Here is a 12,057-nt window from a genome sequence, read left to right as displayed (position 1 = left end):
TTTATTATACAATAATAAATTATTATACAATATGTATTGTAGTTTATTTATTAATTCATATAGAGTTTACACTACAATGTATATCGATAAATCAATGTCTCTAATGTTAGGACCGCCTTACTATTTGGCCATTGGCAACTGAAAATGATTCATGAGAGTTCCCCTTTAAGATGGAGCATATGAGCCACTCTTTATGTATTTCAAATAACTGGCCACAGTCAGCATACGAGTTTCCAACTCTTGTGTTAATCTTTTTATATCCTATAGTGCATTAACATAAAATAACATTATCTTTTGTATTCTGCTTATGTATTCAGATTTTAGCACTGTAATTGTGACATGTAACAAATTATTTAAATTTTCTGCCCCTATATAACTAATAGTTTGAATTTATCATCAAAGAATTCAGCACATGATAAATGTGATATATCATATGTATGTAAAATAGTGGTAGTATATCATATGTATGTAAAGTAGTATACACATTATTTATATAGAGAGCTTAAATATAGCACAATGCCATATAAAATATAGTTCTATTGTGCCACAAATTTGTTATTTGAATGATGCTAGTCCTACAGAGAAAATATTTTAAAGGGCTGAACCAGCCTTTATATGTTTCACACATATTTAGTTACCAAGTCTGTCAACAACTTAAATTGATTAGCAGTCAACTTATAATGCTGTAATAGTATGGTACTTTACACAACTGTCAATATTATATCATATATTTCTGACAAATTGCATAGAGCCACAAGAAAACTGTTTCAGTCATACTAAGTCTGATCACTCAGGTGTCAACTTTTATATAGAAACCTTATTGTTTATAGTATAGAATTTATAGTATAGACAATTCAGCTAAAATGAACTAGATATGAATTTATGTTAAGTTACATATAAATGTTATAGTACTTTTCAGTTGAAACAACTTCTATAGCTTTCTACATTTTCTTTTATGTTTTATTAAATAGCCTTTATTTTGAAAGCTAGTGCAACACTGAGCACTGCAGAAATAGTCCAAGCTTAAATGTATTTGAAAATTCATTTAGGAAAGTTGAAAACTGTGCCCCACTTGACTTGACTGTCAATTTAAGAGAATTAATTTCTTTTGAAGCAATGTGCTACTTATTCAGGATGCAAGAATTAGCTGGGGTAGATAGAATAATGGTTATGCCAAGAGACTTTCATGCCTGAGGATTTGAAGCCTCAGGTTCAATTTCTTGCACCACCATAAACCAGAGCTGATTAGTGCTTTGCTATAAATAATAATAATAATAATAATAATAATAATAATAATAATAATAATGGAAGTGGGCGTTACCACACCAGCTTAAGCACACATGGCGTGAAGCGCAAGGACTGACTGGTTTCAGGTTCCCGGTTCGAGCCCCCACTCCCCACCTGCAAGGGGGTCACTTCACAAATGGTGAATCAGGTCTGCAGGTGTCTATCTTTCTCTCCTCCTCTCTGTCTTCCCCTCCTCTCTCGATTTTCCATGTCCTATCGAACAACAGCAATAACAATTATAACAATAACAATAAGGGCAACAAAAATGGCCTCCAGGAGCAGTGAATCCATAGTGCAAGCACCAAGCCTCAGTGATAACCCTGGAGGCAAAAAAAAAAATGACATAATCTCCTTTGAGTCATCTAAAAAAAAAAATTGGGGTTTTTAAAAATCATTTTCTGACCTAATTAGGATACCTCAAGTATATTCAAAAGTGTTTTTTTTTCTAAATGTCCTACTATCTTGACCTATTAAAAAGAAGGGACTCTAGTATATAAGAGAGGAGTGAGCGTCCTCTGAAACAGAATATGCTAAAAATATTTTTCCAGGAAGTGCTAGATTTAAAAAGCTGTAATGCTACAAAGGACCCATGTGTGTTAAAGAATATCCAGTTACTTCAGGAATCGTATGAGGAGAAAGAAAATTGACTCTGAGATTTTCTGGACTTAAAGGAGTACTGATTTACTTTGTAAACAGATTTTATTGAGACAACCTTCTTTTCAGCAATTTCTTTTTCTCTCTTCCTTTATTCCTTTTCTGAATCAATTTCTAATGCAAGTGCCTAGGGAACGTATTAAAATTGCTTTTCGCCTCTGGATACCCATTTTAGTTTTAAGGATTGTTGTTGCTGAGACATGGCCTCAAGCACTTGGCCTGGGTCCTCTCGGTTTGGCAAGTACAGTTTCTGAACCTTATTTTAGTAGCTTGATAATCTGGTGAAATTATAAGAACTGTAATGATGATTTTCCCTGGGAATGCCATTAATGTATTCACTGTAAGCAAGTTCTGTAACATATTTTTATGTATATTGAAATTTAGAAATTCTGTTATATTTCTTAGTATTTAATATAAAGTAACCTAATACATCTCTGAGTTTGTCTTTAGAAGATATTTCATTACTATATGAGTTAGACAAGAAAGCCTGCATTGCTTGTGAAGCGAGTATATTTCAAACAGCAGAGAATACTATAAGAATGCCACCTTATAAATTTTTTAAAAATTACTTCTAAGTTAGTGTTCTGTTTATGGTATGAATGAACTGACTGACAACCAGTAAACTGTGTGTAATTTGGTTTACATATTCATTAGTGAAATATTCATTAATTTGCTGAAGTGAATTTTAATTCAACGCTGAAACAAATGATGTTTCCTCTATTGTTATACACAATACTTTGAGATATTTCTCTGTGTTGGAAATATATTCCTGCTTTTTTTTTGGGGGGGGAATAAGGTTTTTCCCTAAATGTGAAGAATATTGAGCACTCTTTATGATACAGGGATGACTCTTCCAAAAAATTGGATAGCTCGTTTTTTAAATGCTTTTTTTCCACATTAGATAAGCATAGAGAAATTTATGAGGGAGAAGGAGAGGGAGAGGGAGAGGGGGAGGGGAGAGGGGGGAGGGGAGAGGGAGAGGGGGAGGGTAGAAGGAGAGGGAGAGGGAGAGAGAGAGAGACAGAGAGACAGAGAGAGAGACATAGAGAGAGAGAGAAAGAGAAAGCTAACACACCACTCTGGTCAGTGCATGAGACACTGGGGCTTGAACCAGGAGCCTCAAGCATGTGATTCCTGCTTTCCTCCAGTTGAACTATCTCCCTAGTCATAAGATAGTATGTTGCTTAATACTGAAATAAAAGTGTCTTTCCTTCTTCACTTCCTTCCTGCATTTGTTACTCTTTGGTCTTTATTATTCAGCCAAACATGCCCCATTAAAGTAATAGTGATTAAATGTTGAACATATAAATGTTTATAGAACATAATTCCAGCCCCTGGAAATCATTATACCACAGAATATCATCATTTTACCTGACTCATTGGGAATTGGCATGATGCTCACCTTCAATGCTGAAGCTCTTTCTGTGGAAGCAAATGAACAACTCTTCAAGAAGATACTTGAAGTATGGAAAGATATACCATCTTCAGTAGGTATGTATAAACAGTTGTTTTCTCAGATGATCCCAGATAAAGTTTTTATTTCCTATAGTAGGACATTGTCTCAGGACAAATTGGGTTAATTTGGGATCTGGTATACTTCTTCCCCTAGTAAGGTAATGCATATGTTTTTTGTATATTTAATGAACCTAAAAACTACTCCAGAGTCTGACTTCGGTTGTCTTTACATTCATTAGCAGTATTTATGAGATTAAAACAGAAAAGAATTCATTTCTACATTTCCACATAATTTTGTTTTAATTTCTTTTGCTGTCATATTTTACATAGATGATGAAAATGTTTCATTCACACTGTTATATGAGGCACAAGGTTTACCTTATCATAGGTAACTTCCCAGAATTCTTAAAAGAAGACTAAACTGTTTTTATTTTATATAATTCAATAATGTTTTTGTCAGTGAATAATATTCCTATGGAAGACTTGAATACAAGCTGAACATATGAGTGGCTGGAATTCCCAACAGGAACCATCCAGATAGCAACACAAAGAAAAGTAGCTTTTCACCTTCAAGAGGACAAGTCATTTTTCTCTACCTAATCCTCCTACAGAGAAAGCTTGAAAATCGTACACTATGTAGGCAAAATAGCTCACATTTATACCGTGCCTGTTTTTCCTTATGTACTACCCAGTCAAGAGTCCAGCAGTCACCTCATTGGAGGAATCTTCAGTGTTGTGATGTATTTCTCTCTCCTTTTTTGTAGATCTTTTCTCTCTTCTTTATGAAATAGTGGGTCCAGAGTGGTGAAGCCCTGGTGATTTAAAGAGATGTGCCACAGCTTTTGTGCTTATGCAGGACAGCTTCTCACCTAAGACAAAGCTATTTTAGCTTGATAAAATGAAAATGATAACTCTTATGTAATATTAATTATAGCACTATATGAACAAGAATTTTCAGTTTGTATGTTAGGATACTTTGAGAATACATTAAACACTACAGTGTAACACTAATATTAAGGAAATTACTCTCTTTTCTTGTATTAGAACAATTGCTTTGCTCTTTGAAACAAACATAGATCCAGATTTCACCACTCTAAATTATATGTTTACTTGAGATATAAAGTGTATTCATTAGAATCACTACTTTGGATTTTCAAAGCAACATATAGGCTTAACACTAGCAGAAAATGTTACAAAACATTTCCAATCACTGTTCTGTGTCATAAACAAGCTATCTCAAGTAGCTAGGTGGAGTGGCAAATAAATGTGTTTCAGAAGTGAGGTACAGTTTGTGATATGGGGGGGCTGAGTAGTGGCATACATGTTTGAGTACACATGTTACAATCAACTTGAACCAGGTTGAAAATCTGGTGCCCACCTGCGGGGAAAAAAGCTTCACAAGTGGTGAAGAAGTAATGCATGTGTCTCTCTGTCTCTCTTACTTGCTATCGTCCCAATCTCTCTCAATTTCTTTCTGTCTCTATCCAATAAATGCATAAATGAATAATATGAAAAAGAAAACATTTTAATATAAAAATATGAAATGGTGCAGGAACTATATGCATACACTTTTTTTTTGCCTCCAAGGTTATGGCTGGGGCTCAGTGCCTACACTATGAATCCACTGTTACTGGCAGCCATTTTTTCTGCCTTGTTATTGTTGTTATTGGTGCTGTTGTTGGATAAGACAGAGAGAAATCAAGAGAGAAGGGGAATACAGAGAGGAGGAGAGAAAGATATACACCTGCAGATCTGCTTCACCACTTGTGAAGTGCAGGTGGGGAGCCTAGGGCTTGAAAAGGGATCCTTGTGCTAGTCCTTGCACTTTGCACCATGTGCACTTAAGCCAGTGCCCTACTGCTTGACACCCTATATATATATTCTGCAAAGTAGTCCATTACGTTTAGAAATGTCTGCTTTGTTGGTGACAAAATATATTTTAAATTATTTACTTTAAATAGCAAAGGAGATCAGAATACTGCTTGACCACATGCCATGTTGAGGACTGATGGAACACAAGACTTCATGCATGCAAAAAAAGATGTTCCCTATTTGCTCAGCCACCACCTGACCACTCCAAAAATACACATTGAACTAAGTATTTACATATGTGAAAATGTTAAAAATCCCAATAGAGTAAATCTACCACTTGTTTCTGTCATTCATACCATAGGATCCCTTTACTTCCTTCCTATCCAGAAGGTTTTAAAGAAGTATTTACACTTACTGAGAGAGAACAGTCAAATCTGATAATATATGGTCCTTCAGATAAAGCTTAGTCCCTCAGGTTTGCAAAACGTGTATTCTGAGCCTTGTGAGTCATCTTACTGGTCACTTTAAAGAGACATTCATTTGTTTTGTTTTTGGTATATAGACAGAAGTAATTACTTCTCAATCCCTGGGGATGAGTGCCTTCATGACAACTCCACCATTCCCAATGGCATTTTTCTTACATTTTCTTTCTTTCAGAAAGAGACAGAAAGAGGGAGACGGGGAGAGAGGGAAAGAGAGACACCTGGAGCACTAGTGCACCACTCCTGTTGCTTTCTCCTTGCAGGTAGAGACCAGAGCTTGAAGCCAGGTCCTTGCACATGGTAATGTATGCACTCTACTGAGTGAGCTACAACTCAGCTTCTTTAATATGAAAATGGAGAGACAGGTAGATATCTCACTTTGAAAATGTGCTGCTTTTCTTTTTGTTCAACCCAAGTTTGAGCCCAGCTTCTACCATATTGGCAAAAACTTCTGTGCTATGGGCTCAGTCTCTCTTTCTCTCTCTCTCGTCTGTCTTTGTCTCTAATAAAATAAAAATGGAAATATTGAGACTTAGTAATCCCCTACTAAATAATTTAAATTAATAACCAAATGACTTAGTAGAAAAGGAAGGAAAAGAGGATGTATTTGTCTGAAGTGAAATGTGTCAGTAAGTCTCTTAATAATCAAGTGCTGACTGTGTTTATAATTTTCCACTATTGATAGAATTTTTTTTGCTTTTAAATTTTTACTGTAGCTTATGAATGTACACAGCGAACCACAGGATGGGGCCAAAAGGCCATTGAAGTGCGCTCTTCGCAATCAAGGGTTCTGGAAAATGAACTAAAGCGCAGAGCAATCAAGAAGCTGAGATTTCTCTGTACCCGAGGTGACAAGGTATGGAGCAAGTCAATCAGCAGTCGAAATTAACTGGATAAATTTATGTTTTATCCCTTGTGTTCATAAACATATTTAGACTAGATCTCTCAAATTTTCATTATTACCAGTACAGTTTTTCAGTAGAAATTGTGATTTAGTAAACATTGAAATTTAATTTCAAAAAGAAACTGCTTTCAGAAAAAGTAAAACTCCCAATTAAAGCCTCCTAACCAAATTTTAGTCATTACTTTCTTTAGCACAAAATTCAGTGTTATCTTTGATGCATAGTTATTTTCCTATTCAGATTATTAGAGTTTGAAATAATGCTTGACTAAATCTGCCTTTTGTAATCGCCAATATAATTCATTAACAGAAGAAGAAAGTACTTCTTTGCTCTGCAGTTAATTATATAGTTAACTCTGTGCTAAGTATAAAAACTATAATCACTTTCACATGTATATTCACTAGTCTGTTTTATAAAAAAGTAAAATAAAGGGCGAGTGGTGATACACCTGGTTGATTGCACATGTTACAATACACAAGAAGCTGGGTTCGAGTTCCTGTTCCCCGCCTGCAGGGGAAAAATGTTGCCAATAGTGAATCAGGGCTGCAGGTGGTGCTCAGTCTCTTTCCCTCTCTATCTCACCCTTCCCTCTTGATTGCTCTTTGTCTCTATCCAATAAATAAATAGAGATTATAAATGATTAATTTTTAAAAGAAATTAAAGTAAAACAAACCTGGCAATTACTTGTATAATATGATTTATTTTATTAACCAATTTAGATAGTTTAGATGGAAAAATGCATTGCACTAAATCATTATTGTCCCTATATACTATGAGAAATAATGTAATTTTACACATGTATTAGCAACTATATTTACTGTAAACCATTAATCTCCCAAATTAAAAAGAATATGTCAGACTTGCTTATTGGTGCTGAAATAAAGCAGGGGGTATACTCCATGTCTTCTTGCTATCTCAGACCTTTATGGAGCAATGTGAAAGAAACATACTTTTATGTGAGATAATAGAAATAATTGTTCTGAGACCCTAAAAAACAGTATTATAGTAGGACTGGAAAACACTTATGTTTAGAAGAGATTACAGAGGATGAAAAATATTAGGACAGCTAGGGTAAGGCATGATGCATCAAATAGACTTGCTGGTTTGAAATTTAAAGTGATATAACCACGAGAACTGATAACAGAAATTAGATAGACTAGGTTGTAATCCTGGTTCTACCACCTTAGTCGGATTTAAGAACCAGAAAACTGGTTAATTGTTCTGGACCTTAGTTTATTTTATTTCCAAAATAGGAATATTAATAACTAATTGGAATCTAATTCTGAAAATTGGTGGTATAGTATATATAATATTTTGACAACCTGGAATAAAATGTATATTGAATCTAGGGTTACTGGCATCATCATTATTACATCAAAAACTCCTCACTACTCCTGTTATGACTGTTAAATAGTCTTAATACTAACAAGAATGCCTTTCTGTCTTTTATATAAGTTTCTGTTATCTCTTAATTTTCTTTATGGTAGAGATTACCCTTATATGTTGTGTTCCTCTGTAAGTCATCTAGTTTTGCTCATAATTTTAATATACTTATTTTGGTTCAATTCTCTGAGATGGAAATTTGTACCAAGTAGAAAATTTCAATACCTACATAAACACAAGCAAAAAATGATGAAAAATTTCAAAATAACTTCATTGTTTCCTTATTAAAAGCAAACAGAAAGCCAATTTGACTAAAATAAATTAATAATAATAAAAGGGACTTATATAACAAAAGCAGTTAAGAACTTTAGCAGATGAATGCCACCTACAAACTCTAATTTTGTTTAAGTCATATTAAAGTAAAAATATATAGAAAAGTAAAAAAATACATTTAATATATAATTTAGATTTCATCTTAATTTAAATTATTGCTATTTTATTGGAGAGGCTTAGTATTTTTATTGACTGAAGCTGGTAAATTAAAATTATCATTCTATCATTTAATGTTCTAAATGATTACTGATACTTTTTTTTCTCTCATTTTAAAGCTGTTCTTTACTTCTACCCTGAACAATCGCCACAGCCGGGTCTACTTTATGACCATTGGAAAACTTGAAGAGCTCCAGAGCAATAATGAAGTTTAAAAAGTTGTTGTGATTTCTTATAACATTTAAAAAATCAGAATTATGCATTTTACACCTTAAGTTTTCTGAGATTAAATAAGCACTTGGTTTTATGGTTAGGGAAAAATTAAGTAAGATACTTAACTTTTAATTTAGTACAAAATAGTTTTAATGGAAATGCAGCTTCATATATAATTGACTATAGCAAGCTCTATGTACTCCAATGGTGTACAATGTCTTTTGCACAAACTTTGTAACTTTTGTTACTGTGAATTCAGTTTAACTATTATTCTTTGGACAGTTTGGACAGTATCTCTATTCAGACTTTACAACATGGAGAAAAGAAACCTATGATGAGTTAGATTCTAAGCAGCTTTCAAAAAAATGGCCCTGAAGGACATATATTAGAAAAAATTATATACATAACAGCAAACTATATGTGAATTTGCAAAGGCATGTAGCAAAACAGTTGTTAAATGGTTAATTAGTATAAGAGACTGTGCTCCAAACCACACACATTTTAAACAACTTGCCTTCCTGTAGAAAGGTATAATAGTGAAGGGGAAAACACCACCCATTCCCTCATAACTCCATGATAGTTAAGCCCACAGTTAGAAACCAGACGTCTTTTTTTTTTTTTTTTTCACCTCATGTTAAGCTAGTTTCCTCCTGATAAGAAAGGAAGAAAACCTTGGATGCTTGAGATGCCTAATTTTCCTCAGAATCCCAAAATATGTGCAATAAGCTGTTTCTACAAGCCATTAAACAATACACTTTCAAGAACCTGAATACAGGACTGAACTCCTATACATATGTACTGTAAAATGAGATATTTTAACATTTTAAAGTAAGCATCAGATTCTACCCAACAGTTGACCCAAAGTTGACTGATTTTTCAGGATTTTTGTGTGGCCATCAAAAAAGCACTATTTTTTTTCAATCTCATACTGAAATATTTTTAATAATTCTCTCTAGTAGTTAAATAAAAAATTGGTTATTAATACTTGTGCTTTTCCATGTTTCTACTTCTGTAAAATCAAAAATCATTCTAAAAAAGGAACAAATACACATACAGGAACTTAGAGAAAATGAAAAGACTTTTTTAAATACAAATTTAACCAAGTATCTAAATCTGCAAACTGATGCTAAATTGTGACAGACACCATATATAAGTAGTGTTTGATAACCTACTGTAACTTCTACCTGGTGAAAAACTATTTCTGCATGTCCATCCTCAAGATCATGGTTAGTTCTGGGGCAATAAAGAAGCAACAGAACTAACACAAAGTATACCTCACTAAAATTCCTCTAGTTCTGCTTCTAAAATTTAGAGACAGTACTAGTGGGATAATAGTTTTCAAGCTACCTGGTTAACCAAAATACAAAAGCAGCTGACTATGTGTGATTTCACGATAGCACACTATATCTGGCTCCTTATTGCCAGAAATGGTGATTTGGATTTTCCTAACAACTTATATCAAGAGTACAGTATCTCAATATTGAGATTTTAGGAGAACCTGAATCCATTAATAAAAATAAACAAATGTGATTCACATTTCTATTACTGTGACACAATAATGTGATCCTAAAACTGGCTTGAGTGTTTACAACTCAACTAACTTTTTTAAATACAGTAGCTTAAAGAGAAGACAAATTTCTATGGCAAATTATTTCTTTAGAAGTAGTCTTCATTATTATAAATTTGTACACCAGAAAGGCTATGGGGAACTTTGTGCAAATACCTCATTGCTGAGCAAATGGAGCTTGCTATGTTTGAATTTCAGATTGTTTTCTCATTTATGTAGCATGTAGTACAATTATTGTAAGAATTTATTTTTCCTTCATAATATTTACTCAAGCTTAAGGTTCAAAAGTAAGTTTTATTTTAAAATCGTATTTGAAAGCATTAAGACAGTAAACTATTTTAGGAAGCCAGCTCCCATTGTGTTCTGTGGTTGTTACTCTAGTAAATATAGAAGGTAGTGAACTGACTTTTTCAGAGGTGTCCCCAAGTAATCAAGCAACAGAAATTGCAAGTGTGTAATTTTGCTTCACAGGATATCCTGTTATACAAATAAACAAACAACTGGGCATGTATTAAGAAGAGGATCTGAAATGTTAGGTAACCAAATGCAAAGGACTGGAAATACTTGAAGTGGTTTGCAAGTAATGAGTATTTCCAATTTAGATTAAAATCATTTGGAATTTTGTATCCTTTGCCAGATGAAACAACAAAGTGAATGGGATAATTAAACTTCATAGTCAGTGCTCAGTAATAGTAAACAGTATTGACTGACACCTCACCTTATTGAAGCAGCACATGGAAGCCCCAGGAGGCAGACTCCTAACAAGTCAGTTTCTACAATTTGAAACATGAAAGGTATGAAGGATTGTGAGTAGCATTGGGACAGAGTGGTTTTATTTTAGTGTATTTTAGTGTTTTCACACACACACAAGAAAACATGGTTCCAAAATAAAAGGCAGTATCAAAAATAATGGAAAAATCAATAAAAAGAAGCTTATTGAAATAAGATAAAATTCTCAGGAAAAAAATAAACAGTAAGAAGGAATAATCATTTAACACAGTAAAGTAGACAAAGCAGAAATAACAGATGTGCACACAGATACCATTAGAATGCAAAAGTTTTAATATTCTAGTGTTACCTGCATCCAGATAAAGTAATCACTAAGTGGTTTCTCATAGGACTTGCCTGAGAAAGTATCAACAGAATTAGGAATAATGTCAAGTAAATTTTATGGAATCTTTTAAGTACTCTTCAATTCTTCTTGAGACATATGCCTATTCAAATCAGTTTGCATTCAATCTGTGATCTGCCTTTTTTAAAATATCACAATAATGTTTCAGACTGTTTATTGTTTCATCAGAAAGTCTTTAATAAACCATTGTTTGATCTCTAGAAATAAAATTATTAAAATTATTGGTTAGTGTCATTATTTGAACTTTACTTGCATAATACATCAGGAGTATAATTTACTCAAGGAATATTCATTTCTTTAAAATGTTCAATAACACATTAATATATTATCACGTGGATTTCCCATTTCATACCAGTTACCTGAAGTACAATGAAGAAAAGGATCTTTATACAAATAAATGAATAGATATTTATAAATAACATTCAATTTCTTTACATTTTATAAGTGGATTATCACAGGCAGGTGGTTGAAATAGAATACTGAATATTCTGTTCATATCTTCCCATTTCACCAAAGAAGAGATGCAAAAGGCCAACAAAAATGAAAAAAAATACACTCCAATACATTGTTTAACAGAGAAATGCAAATAAAGACAGCCTGGAGATACCACTTCACCCCCATGAAAGTATCACATATTAGAAAGGATTATGTGTAACTTTCTTCATAACAACACAATTTGTA

The 12,057-nt window shown here is 33.3% G+C and overlaps 1 protein-coding gene across 2 annotated transcripts in view; it reads left to right on the top strand.

The window, feature by feature from the left end:
* The window catches only part of NRK (Nik related kinase), a 155,573-nt gene extending 143,976 nt beyond the window's left edge, over nucleotides 1-11,597 (top strand). For both annotated transcript variants that reach the window (XM_060182704.1, XM_016193796.2), the window contains 3 exons: nucleotides 3,297-3,432; nucleotides 6,407-6,546; nucleotides 8,584-11,597. In XM_060182704.1, coding sequence (XP_060038687.1) covers nucleotides 3,297-3,432; nucleotides 6,407-6,546; nucleotides 8,584-8,679 — 372 coding nt within the window. In that variant the 3' untranslated portion in view covers nucleotides 8,680-11,597. The remainder of the gene's footprint in view (nucleotides 1-3,296; nucleotides 3,433-6,406; nucleotides 6,547-8,583) is intronic.
* The last annotated feature ends 460 nt before the right edge of the window (nucleotides 11,598-12,057 follow it).

The sequence above is a fragment of the Erinaceus europaeus genome, chromosome X (genome assembly GCF_950295315.1).
Source record: "Erinaceus europaeus chromosome X, mEriEur2.1, whole genome shotgun sequence".
Classification (NCBI taxonomy): domain Eukaryota; kingdom Metazoa; phylum Chordata; class Mammalia; order Eulipotyphla; family Erinaceidae; genus Erinaceus; species Erinaceus europaeus.
The sequence above is the reverse complement of the archived record's forward strand: the minus strand, read 5'-3'. Positions and strand labels throughout refer to the sequence as shown.